The sequence below is a fragment of the Drosophila kikkawai genome, chromosome 3R (assembly GCF_030179895.1).
Source record: "Drosophila kikkawai strain 14028-0561.14 chromosome 3R, DkikHiC1v2, whole genome shotgun sequence".
NCBI lineage: Eukaryota > Metazoa > Arthropoda > Insecta > Diptera > Drosophilidae > Drosophila > Drosophila kikkawai.
Genome location: NC_091731.1, coordinates 15901291 through 15918524, shown reverse-complemented (window position 1 = coordinate 15918524; position 17234 = coordinate 15901291). Strand labels below are relative to the sequence as shown.

The following is a 17234-nucleotide window of genomic DNA, read 5'->3' as shown; positions in this document are numbered from 1 at the left end:
TCGAGGTCTGCGCAACGAATGTGCTCGAGTGGGACGCTCCGGGCTGTCTTTAAATAGCCGCCGAGATCCCCGGCGAGAAGCACTCGGAATCACGGAGTGGAAATATGCGCCGTACTCAAGTGGGGGTGGAACCGTATTACGTCTACGGATTGGGTTCCTTCCATTGGTGGTTTTTGCCAGAGAGCCTTTGAGTTTCCTCTCAAGTGCGTAAACAAAAAACAAAAAGGTTATCCTATATACTAGGGCGCCTTAGTTTTCCGAGAGTGCATGCATCCTGTTTATTGTTTACCAAACTGCTAACTGTTCTCTCTGTCGTATTTTTTATTTTCCAAATTTTACATTTTAGGTACAGTCCTCCACAAGTGTGTTGCCAACGGATCCCGAATGATTTGTTTAGTTTATCGATTTGTTTAGAATCTAAATCATTGGAAACAAATCGGGAAAAGGTATCCGTAAATGCACACACTTGTCTGTAAGTAGGTTAGTTGGGTAATGGAATAACTTGGAACTATTGGACAAAGACTAAACATAACGTAATATTTCTAAGAAATAAGGTACTTGTTTTATATTTCTTAAACTATAAGTTAGGTCCTAGCTTTTGTTATATTTTAAACTACCTAATAAGAAATATGACTGGAATAGTTTAGAATGGTTTTAAATAGTCTTATGTCGCATTCAAGATCCATTTTAAGTATATCTTTTTAAAATATAATTCAACAGAATGGTTTAATGTAAAATTTTTCAATCTAAAAGGCCTTAATCCCTTTGGTTAATCTTTTTTTTACAAAATTAATATTTATTAGAGTGCAAGATAATCCTGAATATTTTTAAATATTTTCCAAGTTTGTGGTCTTAGTAGCTATAGCTTCTATATTTAAGATTTTGTAAGAAAAATTATAAATTCTATAAAAATAAATTTATGTAATATTTTAAAATATATTCAGCAAAATAGAATTTATGTTTTTCAATGGTTTTCAAAAGAATTGCCAAAAGACAAAGTATTGAATCTACATTTAAAATCTAAGAAATTCTACAATTTACCTTAAGTCTTATAATAAGAAATTCCAAGTATTTTTTGTTTTAACCAAACTAATAATTAGTTCACATAATAATTTATAAACTACCAAAGATTTAAGCATAAAAAACTTTAAATTTTTAATTCTACAAACTCCGGAACATCTCCAAGTAATCTCTGACTTTCCAAGACCCAACTTAAAGAGCCCTAAATGCCGAGTTTGCGATCCAAATGAAGCGTGGGATTACTCAGGCCTGCCATTGGCTGACCAAAGGCACAAAGAAGCCTCTTCGCCGCTGATTGGATGAGGATGCCCCAGATGTGGGCAATATGGCTGCGCACTCACTCTTAGACTCTCACTCGAACCGAGTGAGATGCTGCTGGCTGGGAACTGGCTACGAGCCACACATGCTCGCCGTTGGGGGTGGTTTTTTTTCAGGTTTTAGGTCTCGATTCCTTCGCTACACTTCACACCTTCGGGCTATATAATCTTTTTATTGCCAATTCAGTGGCTCTTAATGCCGCGGGCGCTGAAAAGTCAAGCCAACAATGGCAAGGATGGCTCGAAAGGGCGAAAGGAGCTGGCGGGCGGGCAAGCTGGACTCTATTGCGGTTAGATATATGAGTAACCAATTCCAGGACCAAAGGACCAAACCAATTCCGCGGTGGTACTGCTACTCGTTATTCCATTTCGATTGAATGCCCCTCAATAATACTCGGGTAATTAGTGTATAATGATGCTTGTGGCAGGCACACGCGTCCGCAGGATCGCAGTTGTGTCGCTAATTTTGTTAGCTTCTTGTGATTCGGCTGATGCGATTATCCAGGAGCAGGAGCAGGTATTAAATAACATTTGACTGGGTAGGGTGGGAATGCCCAGTGCCCTCCCCGCCCTCTCCCTCTTTATGATGAATGGACATTTTCAATTAAATTCGACAGTTTCTTGTTTGACTTCGAAATGCCCACTCCACCCCAAAGAAAATCTCACAATATTTGTTGTTGTTTTTGCGGTTGTTCTTGTGGTATTGAGTTTTATTTAATGGTTTATCAAAAGGCACTTCAACTGTTTGCCTTTCCCCGTTTGTGATTATCATTCATGGCAGCGAAATCTGATCCCACTGACGGTACATTAATATCGCGACCAAACAAACAAGTGTTCCTTGTCTTAAATAGTCTATTCATTGATTTTTTCCAGAACTTTATAAAGTAGAAGATATTATTTGGCAACAAGTATTTTAATAGGTCAATGGAACATTTTGTATTTGAGTCTTTTTTGGAATAATTTAAAGTTATAATCCACTTAAAGAAAGTGAATAAGAAAGGATGCAGTCGTATTTATATATTAACACTTTCTGAATTGGCTAGCCACCATATATTTTACATCTTTCCAAAGATTAAAAGTCAGAATCGTATTTCGTGTATTTATAATGTTACATTTTAGTCCTTAGACTACAAAATAGACTGATTTCCTCAAAGTTTCCCAGCTCATGATCGATTTCAATTAATTAATATTTTTCTCTTTATTTTTAGCTTTTTATACCTTTTGCGTTATAATGATGTATGCCACAATGGATTCACTATTACTATCTATTATATTTTACATTAGAAAAAACCTATCTTAATTTATTCTTAATGTATGTATATTGTATATTTTAACGCACTTAATTTTTGACACACCTGTAAAGTTAAAGTTCAAATGTTATTATTTTTTTATTGCATAATATCTTGAGATTATTTTGTAAAAGTTTCACATCGATCAAATCCAAAAACAGATAATAACTAATTCTTCAGGTGCTCAAGTCAGACTTTCTTATTTTTTTAATATATTTTTATTTGACAAAGAAACTTAATTTTTTAGTCGAAACTCGGGGTTTTGACTTTTAATTTTGATACAAAAAAAAATTAGGAAAACATTTAAAAAAAAACATAAATAAAAATGCAATATATTTATTATTATTATAATATATATCGATATATACGACGATAGCCGATAAAATTGTAGACTCCACCACCACTAGAATGCAAGAGTGTATCTTTCTTGTTTTTGTTTTTTTGAATGCGAGAAAAGCTGCCATTAAGCTGCCGCCACGAAAATCAACTCCGGAGGAGGACCAGGTGGAATCAGGAGAGGAGCACAGCGTCGGGCATTGTGGCAAGTTCCGAAGAGCGCCTGAAGAAGAGGCGACTGCAAAAAAAGCTAATAAAATACATGCAAAATCGCCGTAAAAATATAATCGAGAAATTCTGCTTTTTTAGGGTAAAATAATCGCCAAAATGAACGCCAAGCAAAAGGAGTATGCACCCAGTATCCAGGAGCAGGAGCAGTTCCACGTGGATGCGGTCAATGCTCAGATGATGATCAGCAATGGGAATAATCGTGCTGCCGGCACGCTGCAGCAGCTGGGAGTGGGAAACAGCACGGTCGAAGTGCAGGGCAATGGCAGACACTCATTTCTGAATATTGTAAAAAGCAACACGAATGTCATCGATAATGAAGATCAGGAACGGCCTGAAAACACCGGCAACCTTCACTTCTGTTCCCATTGCCACAACGGTTTCCGCACCCTTGGCGCCAAGAAGACACACGAACGTGCCTGCCTCCGCAAGAGAAGCGAGGAGTCAATAGCGAATCGCCAGTGCAAGGAGTGCCACAAGATTTTCAGATCGGTGACCAATCTCAAGGCGCACATGAAAATCCATGCTGGCATTCAGCAATTCCGCTGCAAACGCTGCTATACCAAGTTTTTCGACGAGGGCAAATATTCGGCCCACATGGACCGGCACAAGCGCCAGGACGAACTGGTGGTCTGGGGGATCGCCCTGAGCGCCCAACATGTTGACAAAGAGTTGGTGGTCAAGGAGTTCAAGTGCACGTTTTGCAAACATAACTTTACGGCCGCCTTTGATGTTGGCCAGGAGAAGCGTCTTTATTCCTGCGATGCCTGCCACCAAAAGTACAGAAGTTTGGAGGTACAGCGTCAGCGCCAGCCGCGCGAGTTAGCCTGCGATCGCTGTGGCCGCCAGTTTGTCTTACATGGCTATCTGCAGCGTCATCAGCTCACCTGCGATGGCACCCTCAAGCGCCCGAGCCAAAGGCGTTAAACTTAAGGAGTAATAACTTGAAGCTAGGAGCATGGATGTCAATGAATGTGGAATCGAAAGAAACCATTGATTATTTAATTATATTTATTTAACCTCGATATATAAGAAAAAAATAAGAAACTGATGTAGAAAGCAACATATAAGGAAGAAGAAAAATGTAGGTCAAGTTATGTATGTATTTGTAAACCTTTTTCATGAATTTTGCGATTTTTTTTTTTTCTTTTTTTTAAATATGTTCATAATAAAATTATAAACAATTATGGCCTGAAATATTTTTCATATTGGGAATAAAGCCTTTGTAGTTGCTTTAGAGGATTTTCACCTTTTCGGCAACTGGCCAGACTTATACCGATCTTAAAACGCTTAATGAGTTGATCAGGAAAACAAGTCAAGGCATTCAACTATTTTCCTCTTTCTAACCCTTTTTCTGCTTTTTAAATTCTTCAAAATTGGAACGCAGGAAATGCACAAATTTTATTATTTATTTTGATAGAGTTAAAAAAATATATTTCACGGGAAGTCCCCTTTAAAAAGTTTACGACATTGGCGTGGCCAGACTATTAGAAAATGAACGACTTTGTATTTTACACGTAGATAATGCACAATGGCTGTTGTGGCGACATCTGGCGGATCACTACCAAGCAGTTCATCTCAGATTTTTTTATTATAAGAAAGCAGTTCAATAACGGTGTCGGTAGTGCTAAAACTGCTTGATCTAACTGCTTACTTTACACTGGGAAAATAAAATAAAAAACCAAAAATAAAAACAATGTTTTTCTCTTTTCTTCTAGCAGAGGTCTTATTTTCCAAGTTCGAGCAGTTCCGACTATCGTTTTTAAACTGCTTTCTTACAATTATTATTTTAAATAAATAAATTTAAAGAATCTTATTTAATCCCACGATAATTATTTGCATTTCCTTTAGCGTTCCATCTGAAAAAAAATATTCGTCTGCCCACCATAAATCAAAAGATTGTTTTCAATTTTTTTTAAACAAATTCTTTATATTTGCTTGCGTTTTTAATTTTTTTGTTTTTTTTTTTTTGTTTTTTCTTTTTGCTTTGTTTTTTCTTTTATAAAACTTTGTTTTAAGTTGTTCTTTTGTTGTTTGTTTGTTGTTTTCTTGCGGTTCTTGTATATAAATAATAATACTTATGGCTAGTAATATATAGTAAACGTTTTTCGATTTTTCATCGGCTTCTTCATAATCCTTTGTGGCCAAAAACATAATTTTGTTAATTGATCTGGTTGTTCTTGTTGTTGAAAAACTCGCCAAACAGCTGTTTGTTGTTCGTCTTGACATTGTAGTTGTTGTTGTTGTTGGTGTATTGGTGTTGTGGAATCGAAAAACTGCAACAATTGCAACTAACAAAGCTAAAGTTACGCTAATATATAGATTTTTTCCGTTTCATCGAGCTCACTTAAGCCTAGGAGTTCGCTGCTCTGCCTTTAAACTTACTTAGCTAACAATATTTACACTTATCAAAAATTTGCTAATAGTTTTTGCTTGCTCATTTGTCATAATCATTGTGTTTTTTCTTTTTTTATTTTATAATTTTTTGTTCTTTGTCGTTTTCTGTTTCTCACTTAGTTACAAAGTTTCTTTTTAATAAATTGCAATAAATTTGAGTGCCATCGGATTGCTTTTGCGGAGGAGCGGAGCTGTGGAGAAGGGGATGCCGTAGGACCAAGGATAAGGGTTACATGCACGTTCACAACCTGAGCATAATTAGCAATTACGATCGAGAATCCCCTCTCTCCAGGCACTCTCCTCCCTTTTCCTTTCAATACTGCTTGGAATTGCTAGTGGGCGCCAGCTGGCGACGCGACCAGCACGCCGCCGCTATCCGCCGGGGAGCCTGCCTTCCTCGTCCTCGTTGTTGTCTACAACTGATACTAACTGCCGACCATGATGTGGGCAGGCTGCTCCAGCTCGTTGTCGTGGAGGCGAGAGGCGGCCACCACCTGGCCGCCGAGTCCGCTCTTGAACAGATCCTCGGAGCTGAGCTTGCAGCTGGGCACCAGTTCCGTGAACTCGGATCCCAGTCCAAACTCCATGTCCAGGAATCCATACTCCCAGGTATTGGCGCCCGCCGACACATTCGAACTGATGCTGCTCACGTAGGACGAGGTCAGCGAATGCGTCGCCGAGGAGATGGTGGACAGAGTCGTGAAGGTGGCCGTAGTGGAGCTCGAGCTCCCACTGCTGCTGCTGCTGCTACTGCTGCTGTTCCCACTGTTTGCCTGAACCGTGGTGAAACTGCCACTGAACGCCAGTGTCGAGGACGAGGAGGAGCTGGAGCTGCTGGCTGGCACTGAAACCGGCACGGCTGTGGGTGTAGCCGCCGCCGGGAGTATGCTGAACAGATCGTTGTTGTTCAGCGGATCCAGCGCCGATTGTGAGCTCAGGCTGAGCACCGAGCTCCAGTTGATCGAGCGAGTGGAATCGTCGTCCGCATAGCCAGAGTCGCTGGTGTCGCAGTTATTGCTGCTGCTGACGACCGAGGCAACTGGAGGATTGCTCCCACAGCCGCTGGAGGCGATGCTGCCACTGCTGCTGCCTGTGCTCGAGGAACTGGTGTTGCTGCTGCTGCCGCTATTGCTGATGGCGGGGGAACTAGAACTGCTGCCATTGCTGCTGTTGCTGGTGATGCAGTTGCTCAGGACGGCGGAGGCACCACTGGATGATCCCGGTGCAGCTGATCCTGGGGCCGCTGCAGCCGAAGCTGCTGCCGCTGCTGCTGCTGCTGCTGCTGTGGCTGTGGGGCAGGCGGGAAAGGGCGTGGCTCGACCAGACTGCGACTCCCGGAAGGGATAGTGGTCATAGGGATGCAGATTACTGCTGGCCGCTGTTGCTGGCGAGGCTGCATTGCTGTTGTTGCCGCCACTGGGGGATGTATCACAGTTGCTGGGCTGCGTGGCAAAGCCACTGGCTCCCGCTGCCACTCCTCTGTAGGCGGGCTGGCTCTCCAGGCGCTCATGGTAACCATGTTGCTGCTGTTGTTGCTGAGGCTGCTGCTGGGGCTGGAAATTCAGTTGCTGGTAGTGATCCATGTTGGCCAAGCGGGCACAGTTCAAAACTGGCGCATAGTCCATCTGCTGCTGCTGCTGTTGCTGCTGGGGATGCGGATGCAGTGGCGCTGGCGGGGATTGCTGTTGCTGCTGCTGGTAGGCTGGATGGTATTGCGCTGCTTGGGCGGCCGCCGCTGCTGCTGCGGCTGCTGCTGCCGCCGCCTGCTGGTGATGCTGCTGCGCCGCCTGATGCAGCTCCTTGGCCTCCGCCTCGATCTCGCGATCGATCCGCTTCAGCGTGTTGCAGATGAGCACTGAGCGGTACAGCGACTGCTCCGAGACCTGGCGGAAGCGGGAGAGCTTGAACATGGACAGATTGCGTATCTTCAGCCGCGTGTCCTTGTAGCAACTCCTGTTGGCACTGCACCATCCGCCGGCCCGGCCATCGCAGCATCGTTTCAGGGGCAGACCGTGGAGCGGCAGGCCGGCAAAAGGAACAGGAACGGGCGCCGAGGAGGGTGGCGGACTGCTGGGCGATCCTCCTCCTCCTCCAGCGGCGGCGGTGGGCGAGCCACTGCTGCAGCCCAAATCCAAATAGGACTTGCCATTCTCTGCACAGCGAATCGTTTGTTGTGGCGGCGCCGCCGGTTGGGCATACGCGCCTCCTCCTACTCCGTTCGCCGTCTCGTAGAACTGCTGACCTCCGGCTGCGGGATTCGCCGGACTGCTGCCTGCACCCGCCGTTGCCCACTGGGGAGGAGCGAATCCACGCGCCTGCTGCGGCGTTGGCGGCGCTTGAGTCATGTGCTGCGGTCCTCCGGTCCGCGAGCAGTTCTGCTGCGGGAAGGGCTCCGAATAATAGTTGGGCTGCCGACTGCCATAGCCCGGGGCATAGCTCCTCTGCTGCTGTTGCTGGGGATGCTGTGGCTGCTGCTGCTGCTGGGAGAGCTGCTGAGGATGGGCCTGCTGTTGCTGCTGCTGGAGAGGGTGCGGCGGTAGCTGGTGCGGATGCGAGTGCGGGTGCGGATGGGGCACAAATGGATGGTAACGCATGGGACAGTAGGTGGGTATGATGCTCTCCTCCTCCTCGTAATCGTCCTCGAAATCATCATCGTCGTCGTCCAACTCATCGGCGCTAAGCAGCGTCGTTGCCAGCGTGGAACGCGTGGCAATACTGCCCCACGGATCACTGGGCACGGCCACTGCCTGCAGCTTGGAGATGCAATCCACGGGCTCCGAAGAGGCAGCGGCTCCTCCAGCCACCGCTGAGGGCGTTGAGGAGCTGCCAACAGCGCTGGTCCAGGGTTCACAGGGCACGGCGGATGTCACCACTTCCAGCTTGGCGATACTGTCCTCCGGAATGGCGGCACTCGCAGTCGGTGGCAGCGGCACCTCCGCTTGACTCTTCAGAACGGCGACGGCTGCGACGGCGGTAGTAACTTCATGACCATTGCTAATACTTGTCTCCGTGGGCTTCATTGCATCCATATCCATGTCCATGGATGCATCCACCACTATATGGTTATTGTTGGACTCGATGGCCGCTGCGGCTGGCTCCGCGGGCGATTGCTGCTGCTGCTGCTCCTCGAGCGATTCCAGGTAGTTGTTGTTGCTTATGGCCCACTTGTTGGCCTTGACGGGGGGTGGGGCACAGGTGCCCGTGTAGGTGGTGTTGGCATCCTTGCTATCGAAGGTCAGCTCATGCTTCCGCTTCGTGGCGGCTGTTGCTTGAAGACCCATCGCGGAATTTACCTGCAAATCGAAGGGAATACAATTTATTTAGTGATTTGCCGCCAAAAATAGGAAGAGAAATACAAAAGAGTTTGAAAAGTTTGCGGGAAAAAGAATTCTACACAGAGGGAAAAGTTTGCGACCTTACACAGAGCGAAAAATGTCACAAAGAATCTTAGTTTTAAGACATGAAATCGTGGAAAAACTCATTTTTATTGGGTCGACTGCGAAATTCTTTTTAAATTGTACCTAAAAGTATGCAACAAAAGTAATACGGAGTTTCTGATTTATTTTAGCCTAATTTTGGGCTTTATTTAAATGGTTTTAATTTCACTTCTCCTTATAATACTAACTTTATGGGATTTAAACAACTTATAATTATTATTAATATGTTTTTACTATATTTTTTTACCTTACTCCCTAGTCTACGGTCCCATTTTCCCTCTGTGCATCATAAATTTTCTCCCAGTTCTCGCACAACCCCAACAAAGGACACACAGCTAGCTGAAAAACTTATCAAGAAAATGGAAGTCAGGCACAGGGCAGGCGGCAGACTTGAACTCCCCCTTATTTTCCTTTTTTTTCTTTCCTTCCACCCATTTTTCCAACCCCCGCCGACCGATTCCTTCCGCCCACTCGAGCCATGAAAATGAAAATGAAATGGAAAATGCCAGCAAGGCAGCAAGAACGGCGCACAAGAGCGCCAGTCAAGCCAGGCCAAGTCGAGGCTGTCCGTCCGTCCGTCTGTCAGTCAGTCACCCTCCTCCGCCACCCACTCGACACCAACAACATCCCCCTTCCCGCCTTCTGCCTCCTGCCTTTCTCCCTGCTGCTGGCATTGCTCATCGACGCTGCTCGAAATCTTCTTAAAATAAAACGCACTGAAAAACTGTGTGGGCAGCGCGACGATTGCCTTAGTCTTGCTCTTCTTCGCTCGGGCTCTTTCCCATCCAACTTCCGCCACATTTATTGTGAGACTTTTCTCTCTGTTTTTTCCCAGTCTTTCCTTGGGTTTTCTTCATTTTTTTTTTAAAACAAAACTATTTTTGGATTTTCGAGTTCTGCTCCAGCCATGGATTTTGGATCAACACAAGAAAACATGGAACAATGGCAGGGAAGAATTCTCCGGAAAGGCTGTATTTTTAATAATGAAAAGTGAGAAGTATGGAGAGAATTTTGGATTTTATAATTATTAAATATTATTTTAAAAGCCTAATGAAATTATATAAATATTTTTCACTTATGAAGTTGTATTTCTTGCCTAAAAAAATCTTTATAAATATTACAAATCTGTCATATAATTGTATTATTTTAAATACATTTTATTTTTAAATATTTTTAAACATTTTGGAGTTTTTTACTCCCTTTATAAAATAAAATCAAATTTCTTATAATCCTCTCTGGCCTATCGATCGCTGAATCATGTTTGGGATTTAAAACCCACATCTCTTTCGAGTTTTCCCCCTTTTTCAGTGTTGCCACCCCGCAATTGCCGGCTTTCCCTATTGAGTTTTGAACATCTGTGCGAACGGCGAACGGCCTTTGTCATATCCATATCCATAAGGGTTGCCATATGCCAGCATATTTTCTGTTTGCCGGTACTGCTGCTGCTATAGCTGCTGCTGCTATTGCAGTTCAGCATTTGATGGGGGAAATATACTCGCCATACGAGCAGCAGCAGTAGCAGCAGCAGCAGTCTCTTGGTGCGACAACGGAACCCGAGCCCGAACCCGAAGAGGGTGAGTTTTCGCTCCGTTCGCTGTTATCGTCATCGAGGTCGTCGTCGTCGTCGTCGTTGCCGTTGCCGTCGTCGAGTCGCATGTGTTTCGCATTTTTCTACCCCCTCCTAGCCCATGGCCTGTCCCTTGTTTGCCTCAGCCTGTCTGCCTTTGCCTCTGACTCCGTGGCTGCTATAGCCGCATGTCTCATCATCGCATTTCATCCCTCGTTTTTGGTTTGCGCGTCTGCAGCTGTATTTTCGGTGTTATTTTTGGTATAGGGGCTGGAGCGAGTCTAGACATGCTGGCCGTACGGATTCGCCCTTTTGGGAACGACGTCTTTAGCCGCAGCCAAAGCGAGAATCCCCCGAAACGAAAGTTGTTTCCCTTCTTGGAATTATCGCTTGGTTGCTCCATGTCCCACAGTCATACCCGTACCCATACCCTGGCTGAGTCATTCTTATTATCAACGGGGTATTTGCTTAAAAAGGCAAGTGTGCTTTGGCTGGCTCATTGCTCATTGTTCTGACGACGGCGACAACTGGTCGTATGTGTAATGCGGCCGAAGCTCGTTGCGCATACGCCGTGTGTGCGCTCGGAGCGCTTAAAAGCTGCGCTAAAAACCAATCAGCAAGCAAAAGCTCTAATCAAATTGCAACTTGCAACGGGAAAACCAAATGAACAAAACAAAACAAAAAGAAAACTTTCTACGCTAATTTTCGTTCGAATGGAGAAATGCTGGCCGTTGTTGTTGTTGGCATCATTATAAGCCGCAACAGCAAAAGCAACAGCATTTATACAATGCTAGCCATCATCTTGGTACGGACTGGCTGATGATGATGATGATTTTTCGAGCTGCGTTCGCCAGCTTGATGTTGCTGGAAGTTGAGTTTTATTGCCACACCAACATCACTCTGGCCAATTCCAAGCGGCAACCAGGCACTGCGCCACAGCAGCAACACAAAAGCCAGTCCCCCGTCAAGCGTTCGTTGCTTTTTACCCACCAGCAACGAGCAACATCTAAAAGCAACAGCAGCAGCAGCAGCAGCATTTTACGCTTCGCCAGCAACTCGTTTCAGCTGCGGACTGAAAAGCAGTCGGAGGTTTTGGCGACTCTGACAGGGCGAACGGTGAGCGGGGAACGGGGAGGGGGACTGGGACTGGCTCCAAATTGACGGGCCGAGTCTAAAGCTCGCACGCAGCGTCACTGCAGTTGCTGCTGCCGCTGTTGCTGCTGCTGCTGCTGCAGTAACAACAGCAAAATCGTCGTCGCTACCTTCAAATTCCACAATATTCAAGTTTCAGGTTATGAGCCAACCAAGCAGCCGGAGCCAGTCAGCCAGCCAGCGAGCCAGCAGAAAGCAACCCAACCTGAGAGCCGGAGCCAGTCATCGTCAGAGGCAACAACAGCAACACGAAATGTTTGCCCGAAAGCCAGAGCCAAGAGCTAAGAGCCAGAGTCAGAGCCAGAGCCCGGGACAACAAACGGCCACAAAACGAAACGTCGTCGTCCGCTGTGGGGGCACAGTGGTTTAAAACATTACTTACAATGCATTTCAATTATATCTATAAAGTAAAATTTAAATATTTATTACTTATTTATTATCTATTAATAGGCTTTAAGGTTTTTCAAAAATGATTCAGTAAAAACCTTTATTTAAGTTTAAAAGTTATTTTGGATATCATTTTTTAAAAGCCTTTAAATCAGTTTTATTTTATTTCAAAAGAAAATCAATTTTAAACAAAAATTTTAGGAGATTTTAGCAAATATATTGATATATTTAACACGTTACAATAAGAAATAAGAGGTAGTTAAACAATGATAATACTTTATTAATTTTATAATTAACATGTATTTTAAAACCACTAATTGTTTATCACATTTTTGAAAAATTCTTTGATTAATTCCAAATTTGAAATTTATTAGAACATATAACTTCTCCGTCTGTTTATATATATTCTGGAGATATTTATTATCGTTGAGATTCCTAAATTTTATTTCCAAAATATTTGACTACAGTAAACCCCCTATTCCGCTCCACTGTGATCGCTTAAGAGTCGACTTCCAAGCATTTAAGTCGGTCGACGATGTCGTTGTCGTTGTCGCTCCCTCCAGTGCCTGACTCTGGCTATAACTCTGGGCCGTGGGCTTTGGCTCTGGCTCTGGCTCTGACTGTGTGCCGCCGATCCACTCTGGTCGGATCGGGTACGCTCTGCCCAGGTCTGGTCTCGAGTCTCGAGTTTTAAGTCTCGGGCCTCGAGTCTTGCGGGTCTCGGTTGGGGCCCCACTTTGAATTCTTCGGCAGCGAAACGGGCCCGAGACCGAGCCGCGCACAGAAAAGACGTCAAGACGAAACGAACACAAAAAAATACAAAAAAAAAAAAACAAGTAGAAGCAAAAAGCCGAGTTTCGGTTTTCGAGCTGGGTTTGAGTTTTAGCCGCGATCTCCGCCGCCAAAGCAATTTAGGTGTACGAGCCAAAGAGGAAGAAGAAACTTTGGAAACATAAAAAAGAGCGCGCCGAGCGAAAGAAGACGGGGCATAATAATAAAAAAAAAGAAAGAAATATAAGAAGAAAAAAATTACAAGCCAGAGCCGGAGTTCAACGAAAAAGCACAGAAGACAGCGGTCCGCTCATCATAATAAAAATGAATTGAATTGAAGACGACGACGACGACGCTCGCCCGGTTGCTCTCTTCAGCTGGGAAGAAGCGCTCGAGTCTCGAGATGATGACGCCGATATGGTGGCTTGTCTCTCGGTCTTTCCCATGCTGGTGGCTCTGTTATTTTCCCTCCCTCAATGGTGAAAACTTGGAACGCCAAAACACCCACAACAATAACAGAGCGTACAAGAGCGGGGCGACAAGAGCAACACACATATTTTCTTATAGCGGCACATGATGTTGTGGGAATGAAGAAAAGAAAATAATATCCGAACCCGGTCTTTCTGACTCTGTGGAACTTTTATAATTTGAATTAAAGATATTTAAGACTAACTACGGAGTGGGGTACATTCTGTTTAGGGAATTGTTTTGAGTAGTATTTGAGTAAGCATTTGTGAGTATAGAAATTTAGAGTAGCTAGTGTGTGGTATATCTTAAAGGTTTTGAATATTTTAGAGTACTATTAAAGCTATGATTATAACATTTGTACTTATAGATGTTTAAAAGTAACTACTAAGTGGGGCATATTTAGAGTTTTGAATATTTTCGAGTATTACTGAAGATATGGTTCCGAAAGCCGCATTATTTAAATAAAAATTTTGTGATTTAAGCAGTACTATTCACAAAAAGACGGAATCATGGAGATTCGTAATATTCATATTATTTTTATAATATTAAAATGTATTTATTTTAGAGTTGAGAAGAAGTCTCATTGGTTTCAAGCGTTTCTCAATCAATCTTCAAGTATATTTCTAAATCTATAGTTACTAAAGCTTACAGCTCAAGATTCTAAGGGCTGTGACAGTTTCCCAGTAAAAGATACAAAATATAAGTAGAATTTCCTATTATAGTAGTAAAGATATATTGTTAAACCTCCCACAAGTTCCACCTAACAATACTAGGCAGTATATCCCAAATTCAAGACTGATTTTTCAAAGGATTAATGGGGTGGTGGTGGTGACTTGTGCGATGACGAGGCCTGGGCTTTACTGATGTGCGCATATTAAGCGTCGGCCATTTCATGTTGCCGCACCACGGAGTTCGCCGCACGACTGACAGACACAAAACCCCCGATTCCAATTCAGAGTTCGAGTCCGCGTCCGATTCCCGAGTTCGAGTCCGAGAGTCCCCGTGTCGTTTTGGGGGGACCGTCGATTGGCAGCAGAGTAGAGCAGAGCAGGAAGCCATGGAGCGGCGTTGGCGACCAAATCAGCTGTTTTTGGCGAATTAGAGCAATTTTCAATGTGCGCCGCTTTGGTGTTTCTGTTTTTTTCTGCTTTTTTTTTTTGTAATGTGTGTGCCTCTGCTTGTTTGCCGTTTTTCGTGCTTCACGTCGAAGATTTAGAAGCAGCGACGACGACGACGCGCCGGCAGCGAAGTTGGCATCGCAATTGGTGACATTGAAAATTTGCAAGGCACGGTTGGAGCAGCATCTCTCGCACTCCCCACTTTGCGTACGTGTGTAGTGTGTGTGTGTGTGTGAATGGGGGGAAAACAGCTGACAGCATACATTACACATGCTCCAGTTGGTGGGGCGGAGAAGGGGAACTCCCGGTTAAGAATGGTGACTTTTGGTCAATGAACCGCGACTCCTTCGCCTCCACTCCAAGGAACAAGGCAAATCAGCTGAGTTTTTCGACATCTCATGAAACGTGAGTCGTCTCGTCCCGCAGACCCTCACAAATCCCAATACCTTTGCTTTCCTTTCCCAAAAAAAAAACACATTCCATCCCATCCCTCCCATTGCTTTGTTAGTCGTCTACCTAAGGTCGACGAGGACCGTAATCCTCAAAAAGGATGCAGCGCATTAGGCACGCCAGTGCGTTTCGGTTTCGAGGGCTTCGGGATTCGGGTTTGGTTTTGGTGTCTCTAGCTCTCTGGCACAGCCTCTCTATTTCTACCTGACCATCCCAGCCGATCCATCAATATGTCATTTCGAGGGTCGAGACTCTAAGGACGAAATTCGTCTGTGATTGAACCGCTTTACTAAGTGGCTGGGGGGAAACTTGGGAATGGGAATGCAATTGCGTGGAAATCAACCTGTTGGTCGATTGATAGCCCAGCTAATAAGAATTCCATGGAAAGGTGGACTATGTGAGAGTCCAAAAACAAAGTGCTGGGAATTTAGTTGGACAGGAATTTTGAAATTGTATAGGATAACAAGGAAAACATTATTATGAGAGCGGTTTTTCGTGGATAATGAAGTTATTAATATGTAAAGTCGAAATTTAATTCTATAAACCTTAGTTTACTCAGAAAATTGTACAAATTATCATTTAAATCCTATATAAAAGTTTCTATTTAGTGTTTTTAATACTATTTCATACTATCATATCATACTTCTGCTACCACTACTTAATATCTGCGATCTTTAATACTGGACACTACCTTCCTCTCTTTCGCTTAATGATAACCTTCTGTTCCCTGCAGCGTAGATGATATTGGGGATCCCCTTGAACGTTTTCCCGGAACTAACTGTTCCACTTACCGCGCCCAGCTGACAACCGCCGACTGTCAGATAAGCGATGATCATCATCATCGCCAAGCCAACATCAACGGTGTTGATGGGCCTTGCATGCGAATTTTCTGCCGTGCGGCTGGGCTCTTATCACCGAGCCCAGCTGATAAGACAAGGGAGAACGGGCGAGGAGAGCGTCGAGAGAGAGAGAGGAGACGAGGCGAAAGCCAGGGCGGCGTTGCGTCAAGTGCGCTAATCGCTGGCTCCGAATCGGAACCAGGGCTACACAAGCAACGGCAGCAACAACAATCGCCGTTAACAATTGACGGAGCGACAGCACACGGCGCAAATTGCACGTCGCGCAGTGTAGGAAACAACAACAGCTATCAAGGCGTACGTACGAACGTTCACCAAGCCGCTTGGTAAACACAAAATTACAAAAAAAAAATACTATAGAAAAAACCGTCGGTATATATGCTCGGCTACATACCGAAATATACACAGCCCCAACCAACAAAGACTCCACTCCACACACAGTTTCCACATCCACATCCAATGTTGCTGACTCGACTCACTGCATACATACAGATGTACGAACGAACGCATATATGTATGTATGTATGTGATAGAATGCCATATAAAAATACAACAACGATGATGATGCGAACGAAGCGAACGAACGGCAATGCGCAGCAGTGCTGGCAGTTTAGCAATTTGAATTTGAAACATTTTTGTTAAATACTAATGGCCAGAAATAAAATAAATTTTAAGTTATAATTTAGCAATAAAATAAATAAGTTATTTTTAACAGTAATGAATAAAAAATGTTGGTTTAATTCCTCTCTTTCAAATAATTCTTAGCCATTCCTAGCTACTTTTTTCCCCCAAATCTAGCTATTTTTACTTCACACCACCACTGATGCGCAGAGCCGAACGACCGACACACGAAGTACAGTCGCACAGTTAAAAATGGCCGCAGCGACGGGTGAGGGCGATGGAAGGAGAGCTGGCAGGCGGCAGGCAAAGAGAGAGAGCGAACGAACGAGCGAGGGTAAAACAACAAAGCAATGGCTGGTAAATAATGATGATGGAACCAGTGCTGTATGTATGTGTTTGTCTGTGTATATACTGCTCAGTAAAATTTCATGTATTAAAATCGTTTCGTTCGGTTGTTCGTGCATGTACACTGTACATCGCTGTGGTTGTTGTTGCTGCTGCTGCTGCTGCCTGCGATATCGCAACTTTTGCCGTTCCAAGCGAACGTTCGTTCGTTCGTCGTTCCGAGACTCGAGTTTAATTTTGTACGTAGCAGAAAAAAAGAAACGACGAAAAATAAATGATGGCGGCAACAACAACAGCAACGACGACGACTGACTTGGCAGTGTTGCGTTCCGATTTTTGTTGAAAATATTTTTGTTTCCTTTTTGCGTTTCGAAAACACTCGAAGAGCTGAAAAGAAGAAGAGTAGGAGGTTGGATATGGGGGACAACGAAGAAGAAGAGGCGGACAGCGACCGCTTTTCTAGTGCGTTTCGCT

General features: G+C 44.2%; 2 protein-coding genes and 1 long non-coding RNA gene across 4 annotated transcripts in view; 2 read left to right on the top strand and 1 right to left on the bottom strand.

Moving 5' to 3' along the window:
- Positions 1–3082: 3082 nt before the first annotated feature.
- LOC108084002 (zinc finger protein 573-like) lies at positions 3083–4151 on the top strand. The gene is made up of 2 exons (XM_017180015.2): positions 3083–3167; positions 3272–4151. Exon 2 carries the CDS (start codon positions 3290–3292, stop codon positions 4115–4117), a length of 828 nt encoding a protein of 275 aa, XP_017035504.1. The 5' UTR covers positions 3083–3167; positions 3272–3289; the 3' UTR covers positions 4118–4151.
- Positions 4152–5075: 924 nt separating this feature from the next.
- The window catches only part of tara (taranis), a 37865-nt gene continuing 25706 nt past the window's right edge, over positions 5076–17234 (bottom strand). For both annotated transcript variants that reach the window (XM_070286838.1, XM_017180324.3), the window contains exon 2: positions 5076–8880. In XM_070286838.1, the coding sequence (XP_070142939.1) occupies positions 6013–8880 (2868 nt within the window). In that variant the 3' untranslated portion in view covers positions 5076–6012. The remainder of the gene's footprint in view (positions 8881–17234) is intronic.
- On the top strand, positions 10416–16512 carry LOC138928800 (uncharacterized). Its single transcript, XR_011445181.1, has 2 exons — positions 10416–10598; positions 15671–16512. It is a non-coding gene; the product is annotated as an uncharacterized lncRNA (long non-coding RNA).